Source organism: Protopterus annectens, chromosome 1.part1, assembly GCF_019279795.1.
Source record: "Protopterus annectens isolate FY-2018-M chromosome 1.part1, PAN1.0, whole genome shotgun sequence".
Classification (NCBI taxonomy): Eukaryota; Metazoa; Chordata; order Ceratodontiformes; family Protopteridae; genus Protopterus; species Protopterus annectens.
The window spans coordinates 821,874,727-821,901,946 of NC_056726.1; the positions used below are offsets into that span (position 1 = coordinate 821,874,727).

The window sequence follows — 27,220 nt, forward strand, 5'->3', positions numbered from 1 at the left end:
TTGTATTCACTTCAGAATAGGTTTTCTTTTGTAAAAACTGAACCAGCCATGCACAAAGAATGTTAGTTTTTTATTGTATTATTTCTTCTTTTGTAAATTACTGTCTTTGTTGATTAATGTCCAAGTAATGTAATACTGGAGCTTTTCTCCTTGGGTCTCTGCTGAAAAAGGGCTTCTGCCCAGCCAAACTAACCTGGTTAACAAATGTCAAATAAATAAATAAATAAATAAAAATAAATAAATAACAGGTCAGAAAAATTCCAGGTACTAAAACTCACTTAAATAATTTATTTTGCTACAAATATAAAACAAAGCATTTAGAATGCTCAAAATGAATCTCTTATTAAATGAAATGTCCGAAACTGCAGCACAATGATAAAAATATTCAAAATAATTATGAAAATGTTTGAAAATGTCCAAATTACAAAAAAGGAAAACCGTACTTTTTCGCTATGTACTACTTTTTCGTATTAACTAAAATTATTCAAAATATCTGACATGTGCAAAGTGTTTGCAGGTTTGTGCAGTATTACAATGCAGTTATTTCGCACAGTACAGTCATTCCAGCTATGTTATATGGGTTGGAGACGGTGGCATTGACAAAAAGGCAAGAGTCAGAGCTGGACGTGGCAGAGTTAAAGATGTTAGGATTTGCACTGGGTGTGACGAGGATGGACAGGATTAGGAATCAATATATTAGAGGGTCAGCTCAGGTTGGATGGTTTAGAGAAAAAGCCAGAGAGGTGAAATTGCACTGGTTTGGACATGTACTGAGGAGAGATGCTGGGTATATTGGGAAAAGGATGCTAAGGATGGAGCTGCCAGGTAAGAGGAAAAGAGGAAGGCCTAAGATAAGGTTTATGGATGTGGTGAGACAGGACATGCAGGTGGTTGGTGTGACAGAGCAAGATGCAGAGGACAGGAAGAAATGGAAACAGATGATCCGCTGTGGCGACCCAGAAGAGGACAGTCATTCCAAAGAATATTTCGCAAAGTATAGTTATTTCACAGCATATTTTGCAGAGTACAGACTTTTGAACAGCTTACTAGTCATTTCAATATTATTACAAGTACCTGGTGTGTGTGAATGTTCGTACACAATTACAAGGGCCATTTTGCATTGTTTTGCTATATTCTGTAGGCATGTCAGAAGGAATTTGCAGACCCGCACCACTTGTGTTTGATACCAATATTGCAGAAAATTGGAGAGCAACTGAGCAGGAATATGATGTTTTCATGCAGGCTGCTTTTTCTGACAAAGATGCATATATAAAAGCATTTATTCTGCTTAATTTTAGTGGTTCAGAGGCCATTGAAAGAGAAAGTTTATTTGTGTATGCACCTGCTGTGTTTGCAGAGGAGGGGAAGGACTGCCATACTGTGGTACTGGCTGAAAAGCAGAAAGACCCTGAGTGCTTAAAATGTAAATTTAGAGAAATATGTAACCCCCAAATGAATATTACAATGGAGAGGTGCTTATTTTACACAAGAGATCAAAAGCCTGGTGAAACTTTTTCAGCATATATAACTGACTTGAGAAATAAGGCTAAAATGTGCAGATTTGGTGATTTGAGAGATGAGTTGATAAAAGACAGGCTTGTGTGTGGTAATAATGACACAGTGAGAAAGATTTTGCTTAGAGACAGTGATTTGATGTTAAATAAAACCACTGAAATTTCTCAGACATACAAACTTACAGAAAGGCACACAAGTATGCTTACAAATGAGAAAGCAAGCCTTCCAGTACCTTCCACAGCTCATGTAGATAGCGAGGTTAAGAGATACAGGCCTAAAGGCAGGGCCACTTCAGTAAAACCCAGAGCTACTTCAGTTAGGCTTAAGGTGCACGCAACAAAGCACAGGGGTGACTCAGCAAAACCCATACCAAACCTCAATTGTGGTGGTATCGCGATTCCAAAAGAGAAAAGTTTAACTTTTGCTGAGCAGTGTCATTCTTTCAATAACTGGAATTATTTCAAAAAGTTTTGTAAATCAAATAAGACACATTCTTTTATTAAAAGAGGTCATTCCAGGAGGCAAGTTGATCGATTAGAAAGCTGAAACCCTACTTTTTGTGTTGATGGTGTGTCTGTGGCTTGGTAAAACAGTTAATGCAGTAGATTTGTGGGCAAAGAACAAAATCTTTTTTACTGTTTGGATTAAGGGAAGTCCCGCAGAGCTCAAAGTAGGTACTGGTTCAAGGTGTAAATGTTATGTCAAGCTGTAGAACAATTTGATTTGACAGTGTGCAAAGCTTGTTGCTTATGGTGGTGAAGAGATTCAAACTGAAGGCTCAGTTGTGCTTTCATGTTACTCTGCTAGAAACAGCTATGACTGGCAGTTTTACTTAGCCAAGAGACACGTGCAGTCATTATTAGGCCTCAGGGATGGTTTGAAATTGGGACTGCTTTCATTTAATAAGTCCACCATGTAAGCCTGCATGACAACAGCTCACATTTTAACCAAACAATTTTTTTCTGAATATGCTATTTTTGCAGACAACTATACAAACTACCATTTGTGTACTCCATGAAGTTAAACCCAGAGGTCAGCCCAGTTATCAGACGAGCACAGAAAGTTCCAGTAGCTATGCAGAACAGAGTCAAAGCAGAGATAGACAGAATGGTGCAGCTAGGAATAATCTGTCCACTGGAAGTACCTACTGAATGGGTATCCTCCATGGTGGCAGCTCATAAGAAAAGCTCAGATGATATCAGAAGACGTACTGATCCAAGAGATCTGAATAAAGCATTAAAAAGACCTCATTATCCAATGCGCTGAGTCAAGGAGGCTACTGTCCTCATGCTAAACGCCACTGCCTTTCTGTCTTAGATGCAGAGAATTCATTTTGGCAAATTTTGCTTGATCGAAAATCTTCATTGTTAACCATATTCAGTACATCATTTGGAAGAGGCAAAACTCTGAGAATGCCATTTAGGATAAATTCTGCCAGTAAAGTCTTTCAGCGTGCAATGGAACAAATTTTTTTGGGCTATCCGTATGCTATTACAGTAGATGATATTCTAGTAGGAGGCAATGTGAAGTCGAACATAACAGAAACCTCAAGAAAGTTCTGGAAAGAGCACGTGAAGTGAATCTTAAGCTGAATCCTCAAAAGTGCAAATTCAGGCTATAAGAATTTACTTATGTTGGTCACTTGCTTACCAGTTCAGGCTTATGACCAGATCCTTCCAAGCAAACAGCAATTCTCGAGATGCCGGCTCCGGACAATGTTTAAGCCCTATGTTTTCTTGGCATGGTCAACTATCTAGGTAAGTTATTCCAGATTTAAGCCATGTTTCAGCACTGCTAAGAGAGCTGACATGCCAAGATGTTATTTGATCATGGTCAGAACAGCACCAAAGAATATTTGATGTCCTGAAACAGAAAACTGCTAACCCACCAACTCTCAGCTATTATGATGTTCACAAACCAGATACTCTTTCCTATGATGCTTCCAAGTTTGGTCTAGGTGCATTCATTCTTCAACAGGGTAGACCAGTAGCCTATGCTTTGCGAACTCTTACCCAAAGCAATGCTGTATGCCCAGATTGAGAAAGAGCTTTTGGAAATTGTGTTTGCATGTTCGAAGTTTCATGATTATATTTATGGTCGACCTATCCAGATCAAAACTGACCACTGATCTCTAGTCACTGTTTTGAGAAAGCCTATGCAATACAGCTCCTGCCAGAGTGCAACTCATGATGCTCAAATTGCAAAGTACAATTTCAATCTTGTTTAACACAAAAGGCAAACTTCTTTATCTTGCCGATACCTTATCCAGATCGCCCAGAAAAAAACACAGAACAGCATAACAATGAGAATCTTGATTCTGAGGTCATGAAAGTGAGAAATTTTTCTTCCACACGTCTTGATGAGCTCAGAACTCCTACAGCTTCAGATCCACTTCTCCAGAAGCTAAACCAATTTATCAGTCGAGGATGGCCTTCAAAGCAATCTTATTTACCAGTAGTAATGCAGCAGTATTTTCCAAAAGGATGAGATTTTGTCTGACAATGGTATCATCATGAAAAGTCCTACAGTGATTGTTCCAAAGTCCTTGCAACAAGTGTACATTAAGATCTTGCATCATGGCCACCCAGGAAGTGATTCTACCAAAAGAAGGGCGACAGGTCTAGTATTTTGGCCTTTTATGTCAAGAGATATTGAGAAAGTACTTTGATCTTACTCAGTGTGTAATGGTACTAAGCCACATCAACAAAAAGAACCACTTCATTTGAGCCACATTCCTGAACTACCTTGGTCGACAGCAACCACAGATATATTCGAGTGGAATGGTCAACATTACTTGGTGTTAGCAGACTCTTATTCAAATTGGTTTGAGACTGAACTACTTCCCAACCTAACTTCCAGTACTGTCATTACTAAGTTGAAACAACATTTTTCTGTCCATGGTAGTCCAAACAGAGTTACTTCTGACAATGGTGCACAGTTTATAAATCAGCAGTTCAAGAAATTTGCAGAAGCGTGGGACTTTGTTCATATTATGAGTAGTCCTGAATAGCCTAAGTCAAACGGCTAGCCTGAACATGCAGTTCAAAGTGCAAAACAGCTATTAGAGAAATCCAGACGTGACAATACCAATGTTTTTTTTAAACTTGTTAAATCTCAGAAACATTCCTCGTGGTAATCATCTTGGTTCACCTGCCCAGAAACTTGTGTCGACACAAACCAGAACCACATTACCAATCAGCAGTAATTTACTGGCTCCATGTGGTAAAAACAACAAAGTAGTAAAAGTCCAACTGTTGAAGAAGCGTTTGTCCCAGAAGTCTTACTATGATAAAACCAGCAAACTGCTCAGTTCATTGAAAAACAGGGAGATAGTGAGGATGCAGCCATCAAACGGTTTTGATCGCATCGGATTCGTGAAAAGTTTGTGTCAAGAGCAGAGATCATACATTGTGGAATCACAAGGAATAGAATTCAGACGAAATCAGAAGCATTTGTTACCAGTATACAAACTATGGAAATTGTTAATCGCTATGTAATCCAATGTAACTACTGTCTGTTTATTTTAACTGTGGAGCTTTTCTCCCCGGGCCTCCGCTGAAAATGGACCTACGTCCAGTCGGACACTCCCGGTCAACAAATATAAATAAATAAATAAAAATAAATAAACCAGTGTTACAGCATCTTGCCTATGACAAAGACTCAAGCTCTCAGTGACTTGTCCAATGTTGCTGTTCCAGCAATCCCTGTTCCTGAGAAAATCCCTGACAGTCCTTAAGCAGAACATTTCCCAGTGACTGTCCCTGTTGCTAAACCCAGTTCTAACTATTATGTTACAAGAGATCAGGTAGCATCTCGAAAGCTAGTTTCTCTCTACACTCTAACAATATGCTGACAACTCTACCCTTATTACCACTGCCCACAGCATCCCAGAACTCCTTGCTCTTACCCAAAACACTTTTACATCCACTGAAACCCTAGATCAGTGATAATCAACTAATTCTAAACCCAAAAATGACAAAACTTCTACTTTTCATTCCTAAAACACTGGCACCACACAATCCACTTTCTCTTATTACCTCCCACAACAATACCACCATCAGACCAGAAGCCTTTACAAAATGACTTGGTGCTATAATTGACAAATTAAAATTCATTCCATACAAAAAAAAAAAAAAAAACACCAGAAACTTGGTCTCCTGTACCGGAATCACAAACTACTCCCACCTTCCTCCAAACCTTCTTTGGCCCTATCTCCCTTACTACCCTGTCTTCTGTATGCTGCTCCAGTTTTTATTAACTTTCAGTCTTCACTTCTCTCTAAACTAGAGCAAACATACAATAAAATAGCTAGATTTGCCTCTAATCTACCTAACAAATCCCACCACTGCCTTGCCCTTAAATCATAATAGCCTGAATTCCCTAAACAAATGTTTCTTTCTCAACTGCATATCACACACTCAGTTCTTTATAATCCCACTTCCTGTCCCTCCATCTCTAATACTGTGTCCCTCCATAACCCCCGTCGTCAACTTCGTACATCTGACAAACACCTTTGTGACATTTATAAGCCATCAAAAAATACTGGCAAGTCCCTATACAAGTACTCTGTAGCTCATACCTGGAATTCCCTTCCACTGAAAATAAGAAGCATCCCTCATAAGCTCCATTTCAAACAAGAACTCAAACATTACCTTCTTAACACCTGGTCCTGCCCTTGCCAAGCTCCTACCTGACTTGACGGATTTCTTCCTATATTCTACTTCTGATCACCTCAATTTCTCTCTCTCTCTTTTTCTACCTCCTTTCTTCTTTTCTTGCTCCTCTTAACACTCCAATTTAGAACATCGACACTCCGCTCTTGTAAATATTCCCACTCAGAACCTATTTCTGCTGCTATTGCATTTGGAAATTTTGAAACTTACACATTCATATTTTGACACTGCTCGTCCCATTTTATGTAATGTCTCTTGTCATTACTATTGCAATTTTTAATCTTTGTATTAGTTACTGATTTTTCTTTTTGGATTGTCTTGTATATGTATTTGGAGCTTTTCTCCTCGGGTCTCCACTAAAAATGGGCCTTTGGCTCAGTTGGGCCAACCCGGTTAACAAATGACAATAAATAAATAACAAATAAACCGTTCCAGATACAGGCAACCTGGACATGACTGTTTTCTTTATTAGTGTCTGTATAATTGCGTGCCTACTGAAATGCCATTGCTTATATGAGACAGCTCAGTAAAGAGGGAGGATGTAAATGTGTGATATACCTTTAAAGAAGCATTCCAGTCAGTAGGCACGTGCATTTAAGTACTGAGCATGTGCAAGCAAGAGTGCCATTTTGAGTGAGCAGCTACAGTGAGAGCATGCAAGCATGTAGTCAGTCAGTTACATAGTTTCTTTAAGTTCAATGTTCCTGCCATCCACCCTGATGTGTTTGTATACAATAAACTACTTAAACGAACACCCAAGCCTCATTGTCTTCTTAATGCACATAACATGAGAGACAGTAATCAAAAATTCTGGTCAGTCTTACCTCTCGCTCTCATCTACTGCCTTTTCAGCCTCTTCCAGTTTCAACAGTGCTGTGGCAAGACGCTCTTGTGCTCTATCTAACTCTTCCTCTACTAGCTGGATACGGCGATTCAGAGAAGCTACTTCTGCTTCAGCCTGCAAAAAAGAAAAAGCATTACAAATTGATCCAAGTCTCTGCTGCTTGTATCAAATCAGATACATTCATCATCCCATCTCCCCACCATAACTAAAACAATTGCCTGTTCTTCAACAGTTTCACCAACTGACTTCTAGGAATAACTCCAAGAAGGGAAAATGTAACAGTACTAAAACTAATACATTACATAATAAATAAGTTAATGCAGCAATATAAGAAGTACACCACTGAAGTAATACTTGACTGCATTTACAGCACTAAGCACAGGAAAGTCGTATTGCCACAGTAAAAGTAACAGTATGTAATAAAGCAAAACAATGGGCAAAACAGACGAATAACAGACTAGAGGGATGTTAAAGTACATAAAAAGGCAGACAAAGAAAGGTTGCTAGTTTCATGAGTCAAGAGTATAAATTCCTAAATCATTCTATGGTTACACTTCAAACTAACATATTCTAAACAAAATGACTTGACTAGTCACCATAAAATCGCTTGTGCTGATAGAAGTGTGCGCTATCTACGTTACACAACCCTAACAGCCATAAATTAGTCCGCAAGTCTTATGCGTTTTGGTGTTTTATATCAAAATATTGCATTTAGGGGTTCCTACACTAATACTCCTGTGACAACACCAAATGACAGGTAGTTGGCACTGTGCTGTAAGCATACTGTATGTGTGTCTGTGCGTGTGTCTGTCAGTGTCCCCTTATAAATTCATCCTACAGGCCTTTGGAAAAAAACAACAAAAAAAAAAACAACTGGAGGACTCTCTCCACAGAGGCCCACCTAGATGAAAGGGAGAAGGCGGGTGGTTATTTTGAAGTGGATGGATGTGGCTCATGAAGTTCTAATCTTATTTTAGATACATAACTTTCAGATTTTGCTTGATGCAGTTCACCTGCTTCAAAGGTAGGTCAAAGTTTCCAGCTGCTACTCATGGTTGGACTCATTAAAAATATCACAAAGTATGGTGGCTCCAAAGGTTTACCTGGATCTAGATATTATACCCAGCTTACAGGGTCTTGCAAAAAATGTACAGTGAAGCCCATGCTCTTATGAACAAATGTCATCAATGGAAGAAGTGTTAAAACAGGCTAAAGAAGTTGAAATAGCCCTTGTGGTATGTGCAGTTGGCTTGTCTGGCAAAGTGTTGCGTCTAGAGAAGAGATGCATTTAGACAAGTAACTGGATAGTGTAATCTTGGGCACTTTTTGGACCATTCTGATAGAAACAAGGGGGAAAAGCAGATAATCCTTTTGATTACCTTTGGCTTTATGCTTGCAAAACTAATTTTCTATGAACTTCCAGGTCTGTGTAAGTAGACTGAATCCTAAATGGTCAAACCTGTTTGACTGAAAACTCAATTGACAGAAGAATGTAGAATTCCATAGAAAGTATGGGATGGTGTCATTTCTTATCATATGAGTTATTAAGGAAGTGATTCTAGCAGAGAATGTTTGGACTGCAATGGTCAGCCCCAAATCTATAAATGTTTTGCCTTGTGTTCTAGTACTAATTCACTGTGAGCTGTATTTTTTTCTTTTCTCCATAGCTGTATGACCATGGAGTTCAGATATATTAAGTAACACTTTATATGTTACATCTGTTGTAAAGAAGGTTTTCTACCAAATGGGTTTTCAGTCAAATGGGTTCAATCATTTGAGCATTCAGTCAAATGGCATAGACCTTATCATCAAAGTAATGAAAATTATATTCTCCTGTAAAATGGTGGAAAGAAGACGGCAAGATGGTAGATCTGTCCAAGGTTACCTTAAGCATGAATACTGGGTTAGTAATTTTTCTGGATACAAGATAAACACTTTAAAGACACAGTCACTCTCGATAAATTATGACCCACATGTATAGTTATTAAAAGATTATTTATGGAAGCAGGATACACTAAAACATTTGGGGATTTGGGTAACTGACTCTATACAAGCCTCAAAGGTCTCCTATTGAAAATTAGGGTAAACTATGTAAGTTTTTTCAGTACTGCAAAATGTTACAGCTAGGGCTAGAAGAAAGAGTTCAGCTTATGCATAATGTCGAATTTGCCATGAGTCTTGTACATATTTCCATGCTTTTATTGGAGTCCACGCCAAAAAAAAAAAATAATAAAAGACTAATGGACTTTGTCTGGGCTGGGGAGCATCCACACATTAGGTCTAAGTTATTAAAGCTGCCTAAAAAGATGGGTGGTCTTACAGCTCCACAGTTTAAAGCTTACTATTAGATAGTTCACTTGAAAATATAATGTCTGTTTAGCAGGGACTTCTGAATCACACTGGAAAAAATGCTATTACAGCAATAGAAAGCCTAAGAGACTTGCATCCCCCAACTGCATGAAACGTCACAGGAGATCTGTGGATTATTATTATTTATATTGTCAACTTAAAAAAGTGGTTTAAGGAAAGAATATATAAATACCGGATTCCAGAATGAACAGCAATTGAAATAAGAAAGAAGGACAAGATACAGGGGGACTTATTTTGGCAATAGAGTTACAAAGAAGTTCAACTAACATGGGAGGTTGCCGAATGCAAATCTGATCTGTAATATATGGACAAACTAGCAATGCAAGTGCTGCTTAATCAAGCAAGAAAGCCAGGAAAACAAAAAAGGCTGCTAGGTTTAGTTAAACAGATAGCTGATTCTAGCAAGCAATGAATGAAGCAAGAGGATCCCCAGGAAAATTGTACAGAATACTTACGGAATTTAAAAAGCAAATTTGCAATAAATAGAAAGATGGCTGAAATTCCTTGCTGAATTATCAAGCCACAAGTGTGCTTGCTTCCAACTACTCCACAAAAATCCCATTTTTTTTGAATCTTCACATGGAATGCACATACATTTCTACACAACAGCAAGAGTTCAGAAATAACTACGCAACCCCAAGGATGAAATATAAACCACAGAATTTTCGGTGTGGAATATTTAAAAAAGATTTAGCTCTTAGAAGTATCTCCTACAAAAAAAATACTTTAATGGAGATGACATCTGCAGTTTCAGTGGGTGTGTTTCAATGAGTTTGACTTGTCAAGTCTGCTATCAAAGGGGTTAGACTTCAACAACACTTAAATGGATCCCCAACAAAATCAGTCTGTTCTTGAAATCATAAAGGCACGACTTCTACATTAACACTGTACAAACATCTGCTTTCTTGCTTTTTTAAAAATTCTAATGAAACATCTGAACCACCTCCCTCCTCCACAATCTGCATACATTCCTTTTGCGAACATATTCTATTTTCCTGTTCACTTTTTCCACGTCATCAATTCATGTGGGTTATACATCAGAATCTCACTTTAGATCGTTCATCTTAGGTTCATAGGTAGGTACTAGGCTATTGGCCCAAGGGCCTAAGTAAGCCTAGCCAACAAGGTTCCCTGGCTTTCGCCACCCAAGAAAGTTATTTTCCTGTGCCCCTGTCGAGCAGAGCCACAAAAGTAATCCCTGGGGTGAATTTCCTATTTCCCATCCACTTATCAAGATTTTTCTTGAAGAGTGCTAATGAACTCTGCTTGACATAGATGGGTAGTTTGTTCCAGAGTATGGGAAGTCTCTGGGACAGGAATCTATCCCTCCAGCATGTTCTGTTTATTGTGGTGTCAAGGTTTAGGTCCCTAGAGCGTGTAGCTCAGAGGGATTGGGATTTCTTTAGGTGTAGTATGTCCAATAGCTCTGGGTTGGGCATAGCTTTGTATGTTAGGCAGAGATCACCTCGGAGTAGGCGATATGCTATGGAGTAAAGCTGGAGTTTTTTGAGATGGTCAGCATAGGGCATCTGTTTGAGGCTGGTAATCCTCTTGGTGAGGTACGTCTGGGGCCTTTCCAGCTGTTACAGAGGTCTTGTGAGGTACATTTCAAAAGGGAAAAGGGACGTTGTACTCTATAATTGGTCTAATGAGTGACGAGTAGAGGGGAACAATGACCTCTTCTTTCCTGGATGAGAACCCTTTTTGTGATGAGGTGTGCCACATAGAAGGATTTCCTGACTACTATGGCAATGTGATTATCAAAGGAGAGACTAACCTGGGTCCCAAGCTCTCATCACAAATTCGGAGTTAAGTAGACTGCCTCCTATGTGGCAGTTCATGGGTACAGAGTTTTTACCAAAGGGGATGACAATGCACTTTTTGGCATTGAGCTTGAGGCCATGGCTCTGACACCAGGCATCTGTCTCAGTGAGGCCCTTCTGTAGGATGTCCACATCGTTTGGGGACTCAACTATGGCTCCTAGTTTGCAGTCATCTGTGAACTTAGTTAGCCAGAGATCTTCTGTGTTTGCCTGTACTTCAGAGAAGTAGATACCCAACAGGAGAGGACCCAGGAATGAACCCTGTGGTACTCCACTTGTCACTGATTTGAAGTCAGATTTGGAGTCTGCAACTTTTACAGTGTGGGTTCTGTCAGTGAGCCAGTTGGCAACCCATCTTGTGATGTAGGGATTTATACATAATTTAGTGAGTTTGTCTAGAATTCCAGAATGGGGGATGGTGTTGAAAGCCTTGGCGTGGTCAAGATAGGCTGTGTGAACCACCTTACCCTCATCTACGGCTTTGGTGACTGCCTCAAAGAAGTCGATCTGGTTCAGGAGGCATGATCTGCCTTTCACAAACCCAAACTGGGTGAGGTCCAGAGTTTGGAGGTTGCCAATGTCTTTGTTTATAAGTTCCACGATGATATGTTCCATGGCCTTACAGACCAGGCTCGTCAGGCTAATAGGGCGATAGTTCCCAGGGCCCATGGTGGCTCCCCTTTTGTGGAGTGGGATAACTGTTGCTGTGCATCATTCAGTGGGCACAAAGCCTGACGTGAGGCTATGATTGAAAATGGTGCTGAGATGGGGAGCCAGTTCATTCTGAAGTTCATGTAAAATGCAGCCTGGGATGCTGTCCGGTCCCATGGATGCTGTGTTCTTGGCTTTAGAGAGTGCAGCTTTTACCTGCGTAGTTGTGATTACAGGGACTCTGCATTCTTCCGGTATAGCTATGGGTCATTTAGGGGGTGAGGGGGGGTAAAGTTAGCACTGAACCTATCTGCCAGGATGTTGGCAATATCAGTTGGTTCTGTAATTTTCGTGCCATTGTGCTGTAACTCAGAACAGATCTGGGTGTTGCCATTGAGATTCTTGACATGGGTATAGAATTGCTTTTTGGCTGTCCTTACAATCAGTGGCGATGTTTTCGTAGCTAGCTTTGGAGGATTTTATGAGGGATCTCAGCTTCTTACTGAGGCTGACTAGGGAGTTCCTCCACTCATGGGATTTGACTCTTTTGCAACAGTTTCTTCCTTCTGTTGTAGAGTTTGTTTATGGCAGGGGACCACCAGATTGGCTTCCTTTTTTGGAGGATAGCGTCTTGGTTCTGTTTGGAATAGCACAATCCATGCACTCATGTAAGTGCCTATAGAGTGCATTTGTGTAGGATTCAGCAGTCATAACTGTACTGTCCTACTGCATGGGTGTCATGAAGTTTGCCAATTCTGTCTTAAGAAGCATGAAGTTGGCTTTGGAGAAATTGTTTACAGTGGTTATCTTAATTGGGGGTGGGTGCAGGATGTGGATATCTAGGGTGATTAGCTTATGGTTGGATCTGACCAAAGTGTGGAACACCGGTCACTCATGTTGGTAATGACTAGGATAGTAGGGGTGTGGATAAGTTGATCCAGGGCACTGGAATTTATGAATTCCAGAAAGCTTTGAGTGAAGGAGTTGGTACACGAGTAGTTTTCCCAGGTAATGGTGGGGTAGTTGAAATCACCCATTATTAGGGTGTTTGGATGAACCCTAATAGTTTCCAGTATATCAAGAAAAGAGGAGTGGGAATCCTGGGGCATGGTGAGGAATCTGTAGCAAGCTACAATTTGGACTGCAGTTTTGCCCAGAGTTAGTTGCACTTGGATAATCACTCTGATTACCTCGGATGCATTATGCTGAGCAACTAGCCTGGAGGGGTGCATTTCCTTAATGAATATGACGACACCTCCGCCTTTAGTGTTCCGGTCCAGGTTAGATGGCCGAAAGGTGTGGTATGAGTTATAGCCTGGTAATGCAGAGGTGCTCTCTGAAGCCCTGAACCAGGTCTCAGTCACTCCACAGATACTGACGCTCTCCATTTTAAAGGAGTGCCTCGAGTGAGTGGCATTTTGAGGTTTAGACTTCTAGCATTGAGTACCATTACCCTCAGTTTTTGCTTGTCTGTACCTGCTATGGTGGTGAATTTGTCATTTGAGCCTTGCCTAAAAAAAGGCACTATAGGGGCGGCAAGAGCCTTAGCCAGTATCCGGAATCCCAGGGGTGACAGGTGAATGCCATCTCTGCAAAGCATTGTGGTCTGTCGACCATGTCATCCCAGGCAGACAGATACTGGATCCCCTTAGAATGACACAAGAAGCTTAGCCAAGTGTTGAAGTCAATCATTTTGTCCTTGTACTGTGGTATCATTCTGGGTGATGGCAGGATGCTACTCAGGCCTAGGGTCATACCTGCCTGGGCTACAAGATCGGAGAGCTCTTCCATGTCTCTTTTCATGTAGTCCAGGGAGGTACATCTCCAGTCGTTCACACCAACATGAACAATGACAGAGCCATATTTGTACTTGTTGTGGAGTGACCCGAGTACGTGGGTTATGTGGCAAATCCTGGCACCAAACAGGCAGCTGACAGCAGCCTTCTCCTTGTTTAGCCTTGTGAGTCAGACATCAGTGTGCCTGACTATAGAGTCACCTATGACTAGTGTATTGGGTACATTGTTTTGCCTTATGGGCTGTGGCTATGTGGCACACTGAGTCTGTGGGCTGTGTCTCATTTGGGTTGTGTTGATGGGTGGAGATTGCTTGCATTTCTGCTTTGGAGGTTTCTGTTGCTTGGGCAGATTATTATTGAGAGCCTCCGCAAAAATTTTTGTGTTTCTGTGTGTGAATTGTGGTGTGGGACTATGTGATGAGTGTGGTGTGGTGCAAGTGTTTACCTTCTCATCTTGACTAAAATTCAGTCTTGGTTGGAGAGAGCTTTGCCTCCAGTTTGGCTAGATAAGTGCATCTCTCACAGGCTGTAGTGTTGGATGGTAGTAGGAGAGGGTTGTCTGTGTACATGAGGCAATTGCTACATTGCCACAAGATGCCCAGATTCATCAGGTGGACAGGGAGAGCACTGGGAGCTGACCCTTGGACATGCCATGAATAAAAAAACTAGACAAGTGATGAACGTAAGTACAAGAGATGTTTTTCCTCTAGGCAAGTGAGGAAAGTAAGTACTAAAACTGTTTTCCTCTAGGTAATGAGGAAGGTTGAGTGCTGTAGTAATTTGTAGCTTCCTTAGTGCTTACAACAAGTTCTGAACATGTGCTGAGCAAGAGGAAGCAAATTCAAGTGTTAAAACTAAGAAACTGGCTAGTTCTAAGGGAAAAACTGAAGTGCCGACTTTATAACGCCAGGAATAGTTTAACCCTAGTTAAGCAGCACAAACACGGGTTTTTAACTCAGAAAGTTAAAAGGGATAGAAATCAGCTCAAAATTGACAATGAGGTTCAATTTCAGAGCTGGAAACCACTCCTCTTGCGACAGATAGTGGTAAGCATTGAGCAGCCTCTCACTGATAAGCAGAAAGACTTCCCACTACCAAACAAGGTCAGGACAACTCAGAAACACAAACTAAAGTCCTGAAACCAGCAAATTTGGAATCAGGACTATTCTAGTATAGGAAAAGGTGGGAAATGAGCAAAACAGATAATTTTTTTGTTTTTTTTTTTTGAGAATTTAAGGAGAAAAAAATCAATTTAACAGTAATTATGCACAGAAAGGGCAGTTGCACTTGAGTGTGATGCCTACAGTAGTAAATGCAGTTTAAATTATTAACTTTAAGCTGAAAATCAAAGGGTGCACACAGTAAAACGATTTAACAGTAAAATGCAGCAGCTATCAACAGAACCACAGTATAAATGGCTTTTAAAGTGCAATAAGCAAAAACATTAGAGAAAAAGCCAAAAAGTTATTTAGAATCAGCAAAAAGTCTCCCTCTCATTTCTGGTACTGTAGTAAGTCTGCATGATGCTCAAACAGGATCCGCTGAACTAAAACAAATGCAAACCCGGGTTTTTAACTCAGAAAGTTGAAAGGGATAAAAATCAGCCCAAAACAGCCAATAAGGTTCAGTTTCAGAGCTGGAAACCACTCCTCCTGCGACAGATAGGCTGCTCAATGCTTACCACTTGTCTTGTCACTTGGATACAATAAACTTTAAACATTTCTGCCATGCAATTTTTCAGTCTCCTCCTGAATGACGTATATTCTTCGGCCATAATACCTCCTGTGTATTAATAGCATGTGCATGCATTTACACACACACACACACACACACACACACACACACACACACACACACACACACACACATTATATGCATACATATATATATCTATAGGGAGAGAGGTCTACTTCACCCTATCGAAGGCCGACAATATCGAAGCTGATACTGTCAGCACCAAAATGTCGAAAGCGAAAGTCATTGTGCATGTAAACGGAAGGGGAGATTTCCATTTACTGCAATGCAGTGCGATCACGGAGTTGGTATATTTAAGAAGCGAGGGGTGTGGGGGGTACGGGGGGCTTGCCCCCCTGCATAGAGCAATTTGTGTTGTGTTTGGGTATTTTTTTGTTGTGTGTGTGTTCGATTTTCGGGGGTTTCGACATTTTCATGTCGATTATTATGCTGTTGACATTTTGAGTTTCCGACAGCGTAATATAAATGCATATATCATATATATATATATATATATATATATATATATATATATATATATATACACACACACACACACACACACACACACATACACACACACACGTGTGTGTGTGTGTGTGTGTGTGTGTGTGTGTGTATACATTTCAGTCTCCAGCCTGCATCACTTTCTTTACATTATAACTAATCCTTTTTAATAGTTATAAACCTTTTGCATCATTTTTAGTAGTTAATAAAACAGTATAAAAAATGCATATTTTTTCAGAAAATGTATGAAATGCTGTACTTAAATAAGCAGGTTTTTCTACATATAAAACTAATTTTTCTTCCTGTCCCATGTTTATCTTTTCCCTGCAATGCAAAACAACCTACAACACTACACTCGATATATAAATAAAGGTCTCTCTTACCCATACCTGAAACATACTTTTGGTTGCTCTGCTTAGTTTTGCTAAAATAACTCTAATTTTAGAAGACGTAGAAGAATTTCACCATCTGAATACAATTAATTTCTTCTTTTGCCACCACCACCACTCCATACCCTAAACTCATCTATAAATGCTTTAGCACCCCTGAAGTGCAAAATCTGCTCAGTTAGTAACCAGCACACTCAGTGTCAATTTATCTGGCTGTTTAGGTCAGAGAATAAGCTATGAGCTGCTAACATAGCTGCATCCTGCAGGCATGATTTGACACCAGTTTGCAAACTCTGATACTCTGAGCAAGCCATGCAACCAGGTAATGGTCTTAGTTCATCCCCAAACAACAGGGACTTGTGTCTTGCGGACTTAACCAGTTAAATATAATTTAAAAAAATGTGGAATTCATATAGGACAGTGGGACTGGAGAAAGTACAGTTGTGTACACTTACCATAAATGTAGATGTTCGAGTGTATTCACTGTTGCAGTCATTACATTTGGATTATCACTGCTAGGGTAGCCCTCAGCCGGCCCACATACCAGTGACTTAGTATTTCTGCATCGGTTGCTGATGCTTCAGGACTGACGTCAGGTCATCACTAGTATAAAGTACGGCAGCCGACGCCATTACATCAGTTTTTCTTGCCCTAACCTGTCAGGAGCCCCCAAGTAGGAGCCAGGTTCTGGTGGAAGAATCCCACCAGTGGAAAATAAATACAAATATGTCCCCTGTAAGGGAAAGAAAGAAAGGGGGATGGAGGGAGGGAAACCAGAAAGTACAGTTGTGTACACTTACCATAAATGTAGATGTTAGAGTGTATTCACTGTTGCAGTCATCTCATTTGGGTTATCTGCCTGCAGGTAGCCCTCAGCCGGCCTGAATACCAGAGTCTTGGATTCCTGTGTTGGATGCTGTCTCTTCTTCCATGAGGTCAGGTCATCAGGGGTATAAAAACATGCAGCCAACGCCATTACATCAGGTTTTTCTTGCCCCAGATGTCAGGTGCCCCCATAATGGGAAGCAATTATATGTGATGTTACACCTCCAACAAAAAGCAAATACACCAGAAAGCTCAAATACACCAAACAAGAATGAAAGGTAGAGCCAAGAGACCTCAGGAGGCTGCAGGGAGGGTAACCAGGACTGCAACAGTGAATACACTCGAACATCTACATTTATGGTAAGTGTACACAACTGTACTATATTCTTCATTTTTTTACTGTTGCAATCATTACATTTGGGTAGATTCCCAAAGCTAAGGAAGGGAGGAGGAAGTTAGAGAGCATTAGGACCAGCTATTAAGCCCTGCAATACTGCAGTGGCAAAACCAGCCCTGGATTTAGAGAAAATAGGCATGTGGTAATGCTTGGTGAAGGTGTGAATATAGCTCCAGGTAGCGGCTTCTAGACTGTCCCTGGTGGGGACCCCTCTGAGAAAGGCTGTAGAGGTAGATGCAGCCTTGGTGGAATGTGATCTTATCCCGTGCGGTAGGTTTTCCATGGTGTTTATAGCAGAAATGAATGCAATGGGCTATCCATTTAGAAATGGTTTGCTTTTAAATGGCCTTCCCCTCTGCCCCTGCAGTAAAGCCAACTAGCAGCTGTTCAGATTTTCTGAGAGGATTAGTCCTGTCCAAGTAAAATCTAAGTTGTCTGTGCACGTCCAAAGAGTGCAGAATTTGTTCCCCTTTGTTTTGTGGATTAGGGAAAAAGGTAGGCAAACGAATGGACTGATTTAGGGCCACACCAGACACCACCTTGGGCATAAAGGAAGGATTGGTCCTGAGGGAAACCCTGTCTGCATGGAAGATAATGAAGGGCTCCACTGTCATGAGGGCCTGTAATTCAGACACTCTTCTTGCTGAAGTGATGGCTAGAATGAAGGCTGTTTTCCAAGAAAGGAATTTCAACTCTGCAGTTGCAGCTGGTTCAAATGGAGAGAGAGTGAGCTTTTCCAATACAAAGTTGAGATCCCAGGCTGGAGTAGGGGCTCACCTAGGGGGGGTCTTAAATTTTTAGCCCCTCTGAGGAATTGCTTTAACAGGGGGTGAGAGAAGAGTGGTGGTTCAGTATTACAATGTGCCGAAATTGCAGAGGCGTGAATTTTAATTGACGAGAAGGATAGGTCCTTGTGGAGCATTTCTGTTAAGTATTGAAGAATATGAGGTAAACTGGGCACCGTAGTGCCCATACCCTGGGTCTGGCTCCAGGAACAGTGTATTTTCCACTTTTCAGCATAGGATTTGCTAGTACTAGGTCTTCTTGCTTCCAGAATTACCTCTAGCACCTGCTTACTGAGGGATGCTATTCGAAGAGCTCAAGGAATTAGCCAGGCTGCAAGGTTCAGGGTTTGAAGATGAGGGTGCAGAATCTGGCCTGCCTGCTGGGACAGCAGGGAAGGTGTTGGAGGTAGATGCCATGGATCCAGCAGTATTATGCTACGCAAGAGGAGGTACCAATGCTGGCAAGGCCAGTCTGGTGCAATAAGATTTGTCCTTGGTTTCTCCTGCTTGATCTTTAGCAGAACCTTTGAGAGGAGAGGCAGAGGGGGAAAGGCATAAACCGAGAGGCTTTCCCAGGTAAAGGACAGGGCATCCACTTTCCAAGCTTGGCTGTGGGGAGTCCTTGTGCAGAATTTGTCCAGTTGGTAGTTCTGGGGGGAGGCAAACAGGTCTGTCTCTGGAGTCCCCCATTTGTTGCTCAAGAGTTTGAATATTTTTGGTTCCAGTTTCCATTTATGTGGGTCCATGAGATTTCTGCTTAGGTCGTCTGCCAGTGAATTTAGCTTGCCTGGCAGGAACTGAGCTTGTAGGTGCACTTGGTAGCTCAAGGCTGTGTTCCACAGAGCCATGGCTAGTCTGCAGAGAGGGTACGATTGGGTTCCGCCCGCTTGTTTATGTACCACATAACTGTGGTGTTGTCTGTCTTTACCAATAATTGTCCTGGAAGGATGTGGTCCTTGAAGGCCGTCAGGGAATTCTGTACAGCTAACGTCTCTTTTTGGTTGATATGCAGGTGCATCTGACTATTTGCCCTGAATGCACTGCCCTGCCAAGTGAGCCCCCCATGCATAGTCTGATGTGTCTGTAGTCAGGGTTTGGGCGGCAGAGGGTAGATTGAAAATGAGCCCCTTGTTGACGTGGCAGGCCTCTGCCCACCAAAGGAACTCTGTCCTTTATACAAGGAATGATAGGAATCATTATTTCCAGGTCCTGAGAATGTTGACTCCATAGGATTTTTAGATACCATTGTAGTTTCCTCATATCCAGTCTTGCATATGGAATTAGTAGAATGCAAGAGGCTGTGAACCTCGGGGCTTGCAGAATTTTCCTTGCAGATAGCTGGGTCTTTGTGGCCATTAGTTTGAAGTAGGCTGTCAAATAAACTTGTTTCCTCTGGCGTTAGGGTAAGCCATCTGGGAAGTTGCGTTCAAGCTTGCTCCCAAGAATATCTGTTGGCTGGGTACTAGATGAGATTTCTTTTCGTTTATGGTGTACCCCAGCGAGGTTAAAAGTTTCTTTACAAATGCCAGATGTTTTAATAGCATGTCCTGGCTTTCTGCCTGAATCAGACAATCATCCAGGTATGGGTATATTTGAATATTTCTCTGCCTGCAAAATGCAATGGCTGGAGCTACACATCCTGGGCGCAGTAGATAAGCCAAACGGAAGTGCAGAGAACTGATAGTGCATGGAGCCTGCTCTGAAGTGTAGGTATTTCCTGCAAGATTCCCTTCTTGGAATGTGCAGGTAAGCTTCCTTTAAGTCTAAGGTTGCCAACCAGGCACCTTTGCCTAGCATAGGAAGCAGCTGTTGAAGTGTTAGCATTTTGAATTTTGGGATTACCAAAAAGGTGTTTAGAATAGACAGGTCCAGGATAGGATGCCAGGAGCTGTCTTTTTTGGGTACCAGGAAAAGTCTTGAGTAAAAACCTTGTCCCCTTTCTTCTGCTGGGACAGGTTGAATAGCCCTGATACTTAGAAGAGAGAACCTGCTGTTGAGCCTCTGCCCCACTGATTTGGGGGTAGGTATGGCCAACCGTTTGGGGTTGGTAAGGTGTGGAAGTGGAATCTGTATCCTTGGAAAACTACATTTAAAACCCATTTGTCCTGGGTAATGAGTTCCCAGTTTTTTGCATGCAGGGCGAGCTTTCCTTCTAAGGGAGCAGGCAGTTGAGCAGGACTTGCAAGGGTTAAGGTTAAGTCATTGTGACATTTTTCCATAGGGGGGGTGTCTTACTACTTCCAGCTTTAAAAGTGGGAGCCCCCCACTGCTTAGACCTGTGTGTAGCCTGAGACTGTAACCTAGCTGGTCAGCTGTTCCTGGGTTTGGACTGAGAAGGCCTGGAAGAGACTGGAAAGGATCTATTCTTAGAAGGCCAATGCCTACTAAATCTAGGAGGCTGTACTTGCAGGAAATCTATAACAGTTTGCATAGCTTTTAGCTTTTCCTCCATCTATTTAAGGACCTCTTCTGCTCTGTTGCCAAACAGGCGGTCTTGGTTTAAGGGAGCATCCAGTAATTTAGCTTTAACATGATCTGGCAAGTTTTGCTCCTTAAGCCAAGCATGCCTTCTAAGTACAGACCTAGTGACAGCAGCCCAGCAAGATGCTTCTAAAGAATCAAAACCACATTGCAAAGTATGTTTACCAACTTGTTCAGCAGAATGCATTAAATCCTGTAATTCTTTATGTTCAGCACAATCAGGAATCAACATCATTTTCTGTTTAAGCAGTCCCATAATATGCTGCTGATACTTTAACATATGAAACAGGCAATTTAAGGCCCTAATGGCCAAAGTAGCAGAAGTGTATACCTTCTTACCTCATCTGTCCAAGGCCCTGAAATCTCTATCAGAGGGGGTAGGGTTTTTGGCAGCAGTAGCCTTCATGCACTTTGGTCCTTGGGAAATGGTCTCTGGATCCGCAGTAGGATTCTTGAAGAGAAACCTGTGAGAGTCAGGTACTCTGTACTACCTGTCAGGTTTTCTGGGAGCTGGAGGTAAAGTGTCTGGGGCCAGGCTAGATTCCAGGAAGGCATCATCTACATTGTCCAGAACAGGTGGGATAGCTAAAGGCGTGTTGAGGGAGGAGTAAGAATTCCCTAAGTCTCTTTTTGGAGTCAGAGTAATCCTGGCTTTCCCAGCGGAAATGCTCCCTAAGAGTGTGCAAGGTTTCACCAAAAGAAAAATCTTCTGGAGGGGAAGCAGAGGGAATGGAATCCTCTGCTTCAGAATCCTCATAGGTAGATAAGGGCAAATCCTGGTCATCAGAAGAAACAGAAATTTCAGAATCCTGATCAGAAGAATCAGAAGGAAAATCCGTTCTAGGTCTGGTCAGAAGATTCATAGACAAATTCAGTCCTAGGTCTCTTAGAAGGGGAAGGCTGGCTTCCCCTAATTAAAGTAATAAGGTCTTCAGCCATTCTAAGCATTTGTTTTTAGGCATATGGGCCTGACCATGCAGTTTGGAGATTGGTTTTCTAGGCATGGGCCGAGTTTTAGGCCTTGATGAAGAAGATGGCGTCTGTTTAAAATGCAAATCTGTAGGCCTGAATACACCCTCAGAAGCCAGTGCCTGCACAGCGGCTCCGGACCCATCCAAGTTAGAGACATCTGCAGGTTTCATAGTCGAAGAAGCATCTCGCAGCATACCAGACTCTGAATGGGTCTCAGTAGAGGCCTGCAAATCTGAAGTAGCAGGTATCAGGGGCTGCAAAAGTGCCTCACTGAGTACCGGCGAACTGGCGACTAGCTTAATGGAAGCATCAGCAATTTTGGGCCTACGAGGTCTGTCTCTGTCTTTATCCTTACGTTTTTTCGGAATATCGGCAGTCGGAAGGCTTACCAAAGCCATTTCTGGATAATTAAACCGAGTACCAAAATAATTTGCTGCGAAAATAGACAGATGAATAGTTCGGGGGTTGAATAAGGCACAAAACCAACAGCAAAGGACTTCTTGGTCTGGGCCTAAGCAAGGAAATCAGTACAAATTAAAATTTTTATGAGGTATTTGCTTTCCACAGGTAAGACAATTGTTAACTTTTACTGACATTGGTTAAGAGCAAGAAAAAGGATCCCCAACGGGGTACTTAGCTTTTTCGAAGTCTTCGGTTTTGAAACTCGAAAACGAAAATTTCAGGAGTTGGCCGACCGGCACTTGCGAACTGCTTCTGCTTCGAGCACCGCGCGGCAAGAAAGACTGATGTAATGGCATCGGCTGCATGTTTTATACCAGACGACCTGACATCATAGAAGAAGAGACAGCATCGGACGCAGGAATCCAAGACTCTAGTATTCAGGCCGGCTGGGGGCTACCTGCAGGCAGATAACCCAAATGTAATGACTGCAACAGTGAAATATGAAGAACATCAGAAGGAGATTCTGCTTCTTGTTCTTCTGGTAATAAAGATCACAGAAAGACTGTACCTGTGAAACCTAACCTTTTCCAATGTTTCAACGTAAAATGCTGGAGAGAAGGAAGGTAGCATGAGACTTGACAAGAATGATTCAGAGTATGTTGGAAATAAGCCAGAGACAGGATTTGGGAGATGGTGACGAACAGGAATAACTTGGAAATTGTCAAATATAGGATTACAAAGCAATAATTACAGTTGTGACATAGAACAAGAAAATCTGGAAATACTGGACTTTCTGGGACTTGGGGGGGGGGGGCACTAAAGTATATGCCCTACTCCATGTTATTAATGTTCAGAAAAATACTTGGGGAGGGGAACGGGAGGGGAAAAAGTTTACTGTAAGTAAACATTTTTTCTTAATAGTACTATTTCTACAGTGTATTATTTTCTTTGCATGCTATAAAGTACAGTTTTCTCAGTTGTCATTCTCTCTTTCTCCTTGTTCAGTTTTTCGAAATGTAGGCACTGCAATGTAAAGAAAACCAATTCTGGTTAGAAAGCAACTAAATGAAAAAGAATATGGAATATTATAATGCTTTTTTCTAGCAAATAAATACATGTTTAGTAGCAATTCTCTATCACCAGTCCCCATGTCTCCATGGAGACAATCTGATAAAGAGAAATTGGCTACAATGTGATAAAGAGAAACTGGATCGAAAAAAAGGAGAAACTGGCTAGGAGATAATGTTCTTTAAAAGCTCTCAGGTGTTTTCCCCATCTGGGAGAGCTATAAAGACAAGACAAAAGTAGACAACATATAGTAGAACCACAGATGCACCCTGTGTCTTAGCATGGATACCCTTTCTTTTAGGTTAACTCAAGTCTATGAGCGTGGCTGTCAGTTTGGGACACTTGTGTCTATTACTTCAGAATTTGAAGATGTACATAGGTTTTAGGGGGTACTGGATGTGAGTCTTTTTTTTTTTTTTGGAGGACTTTCAATAAAACAAAAAGTTTTGTAAGATGTGACACAGGTTCTTGAGGACTTTCAATAAAACAAAGTTTTGTAAGATGTGACACAGGTTCTTGTATAATAGTTCAACCTGCAAAAACAGTGTATGCATGCAACACAAAAGTTGAAACTAGGCATTTAACAAAAAAGCTGTTGTACATAAAAGGTGGGAATAATAACGTTTTAATACAATGATGCTTTCTGTAATGTTTTTAAATGTCAATGGTCTCACAGATAAATACAAAGAAGAAAGTAGTGAACTATATTAAAACTGTAGAGTGCAAATAGCTATGCCACAGAAGACGCACTTGGAAAGAACTGAACATCTGAATTTGATAAAGAAAGGTTTTCAGGATGGTGATTCAGCAGAACACCTGGGACATAGGAAAAGAGGAGTACTTATATTAATTGCAAGAGCAGCTCCAATAGTGACACAAAAGGTAAAAAAAAAGATAATAATGGTAGATTTTTAGTACTCAGGGGTTACTGGCAAGGGAGGAAGATTACATTGGTATGTATACCTAAGAAAATTCTGTGAAAAATAATCAGCTTTCAGCAAGGAATTTTACTTTTAGGTGGGGACTGGAATTTGATTTGCAGCAGTGAAGATGTGTTTGGGGGGGGGGGGGGGCAAAAGGAAAAAGATAACAAAGGAGGGTAGACGTTTGAAGATTTTTATGAAAATATTTGGCATGGAAGATGTGAATTCAGTACTAGGGGTTCAGAGTTAATTTACATATTACTCCCCAAGATACAAAACCTGGACTAGGCTAGACAAAATTTACATTTCACAGGAACATGTGCATTTAATTGAAGGTCTTCATATGCACCCAATAATTATTTCAGGTCATGCGCCAATAATAACTAAAATAAAAACACAGGGTACTGAAATAGAAATAGACACTGGCACTTTCCCAACTGTTGAAAAGAGAGGAATTTAAAGAATGGGTAGTGGAATGTTTGTATAACTGTTAACATGTTTACCTTAAAGACACAAGGTGCAGGGTTTGGTTCTCACACTGGGTAATTGGCTATGCTTAAAATGGCCCACAAGGGTAGTTAGCCTAGTAGTAATCTATGAACCTATGAAATTATTCAGAAGCTATTATGCTAAACAGAAAATAAGGAATTACTTTGACAATATGCACAAGTTTAGAAAGATTGCTGTTAAGCAACTGTTTTTTTGATAACTCTATAGAGCACAAAAAAATTTAGCAGAGCGATTCAAGCAACAGAAAGTATAGCGATTCAAACAGAAAGTAGAAAAGGCTATAGCCAAGCTTAGGGAGCCTATGACAAGAAAGGTAACAAAGAGTGTTAATACAGTTTAATTTCTTTTATATGAAAGAAGATTTGCCCATGTCACAAGTGATAATTCAATAAAATTGTTTGAAAAAAAAATGGGAGGTAACAAGAGATCCTGCAGAGGTATTAGAAATATTTCTGTAAACGTTTGTATAAAGCAGAGAAATATGGAAGTCAAAAAAAAGGTGGAAATGTTTAGGGAAGAATTAAATATGACAAGGTTAGAGGTTGATGAGGCTAAATTACTAACAGTTCGGATAGGAGGAGATGAGATAATAATGGTGATATATAACCATAATCTAAAGCAAAGTCCCCAGGAATAGATGGCATTCATGTGGAAGTTTGGAAGCTAGGAGAGAAAAAACTAAAAGATCTGGTAGATTTTGTTTAACATTATTTTAAGAGAAGTACCAACATTCTGGAAGAAAGTGGTGGTAGCTGTAATACCTAGAGGGTAAAGAGCCATCAGATCCAACTTCACACAGGCCCATTTCAATACTAAACCGTGATTATAAAGTGTTTACGTCTATAATGGCTGAAATAATTACAAAAGTGATGCCAACATTGATAGATACGGATCAACATGGTTTTGTGGAGGGGAGACAAACATTTGACATTAACAGAACACTGATGATCCAGAGGGAAACAGAATGTAAGAAATTACCACTGTTGTTGGTGGGTCTCAATGCAGAGAAAACGTTTGACAGAGTAAGTTGGAGCTTTATGAGCAGGGCAATGAAAAGTATTTGCATTCCCAGATATAAATATAAGGTTGATTAGGAGGATATATGAGGGATCAGAGGTGAAAATTAAAGTGGGTGGGGACCTCTCTGATAATTTCTGCTTGAGCAGAGGAACCAGGCAGGGGTGTGTGTTGTCTTTTCCCTTTGCTATTTGCATTACATTTAGAACCACTAGCAAAGACAACAAGGGACTCAGAAATTCAAGGATACAATTGGTATGGTAAGTCAAGAAAAGATGGCTTTATTTGCAGATGATATTAGTTTATACCTGACAAAGCCAGAAAAGTACATTACAGTGTTGTGGAACATTTTGAAATAGTTTCATATCTTTTCAGGGTACAAAATTAATGAAGCTAAAACAAAGGCAATAGGGGTAAACTATGTACTCACACACAAATTGTTTCAGCAATACATCTATGGGGACATGATAAAATGAAGTATTTAGGAGTATGGATTAAAAATGATTCCGGTGTTGCAGTTAAGGATACGTGGGAAGAAACTAAACAAAAGATTACAAAAACTGAGAAATTGTAAGTTCTGTTATATGGATATGGATATTAAGATACACAGTTAAAATGTTTTTAGTTCCTTTAGTCTTAAAAATATGCCGGGCCTGTGTATATCAACCAGAGGAGAAGTTGTGGATAGCGATTCATAAAGAGATGAAGGATTTGATCTGGGCGGGGAAGACAGCAAGAGTCAAGTCCAACAGAACAAGGTGAATTGGGATTACCTGATTTGAAGGGGTATTTCAGAACTACACAGTTAAGGCTCCTATACATAGCACAGGCAGAAACCTATAATTTAAAGTGGAAAGGGATGATGAAACAGGGGGAAAGCTCAAAAAACATGGAGAAGACTGGGACTTTGGATGCAGACCTTTAAATAAATAACAATAATCATACAGAGTATTATATTCATAAAACAGCAGAAAGTATTCTAAGATCTAAGTCAACACAGGAATGGAGGAAGGAGATTCTGGGGATAGGGATGACTGCAATTAGGGATACAAACAATAAGCAAGAGGAGGATGGAATTTCTTGGAGAAAACTGGCAAAGAAACCAAGGAACTGGATGCAAATAACTAGACAGGGAAAGGTAATAGAAAGGGAAGATGCCAATAATTTGACTGCAGGTTAAAGATTGCCTTCCCTATCAAGAACGGATATCAGAGTATAAGCAAAGAGAAAGAAATGGGGGGTTCTAAATGAAAGACCAGCACTGGTAGAATTTTCAGTAGAATCTACAACAGAAGCTGCCGTTAAAAAAGGAACAATTAGTAGAGCATATAAAATATTGCATGATAACTATAAGAATCAGAGTAGGTTAAAAAGGATTGGCAAGAAAGATCGGATAAGTAATGTATAAAGAAATAATGTACTTCTATGCATTTCACTTGCCACAGTTTAAAGTATGACACTGTAATGCAATAATGTGTGGTACTGATAAATGTAATGTGTGGCACTATAATGCAGTAATCTATGGTACTGATGAATGT

At 40.7% G+C, this 27,220-nt stretch overlaps 1 protein-coding gene across 10 annotated transcripts in view; it reads right to left on the reverse strand.

Annotated features, from left to right (window-relative positions):
* The window catches only part of TPM2 (tropomyosin 2), a 762,558-nt gene that overhangs the window by 520,629 nt on the left and 214,709 nt on the right, over positions 1–27,220 (reverse strand). For all 10 annotated transcript variants that reach the window (XM_044078451.1, XM_044078461.1, XM_044078488.1 and 7 more), the window contains one exon: positions 7,013–7,146. In XM_044078451.1, the coding sequence (XP_043934386.1) occupies positions 7,013–7,146 (134 nt within the window). The remainder of the gene's footprint in view (positions 1–7,012; positions 7,147–27,220) is intronic.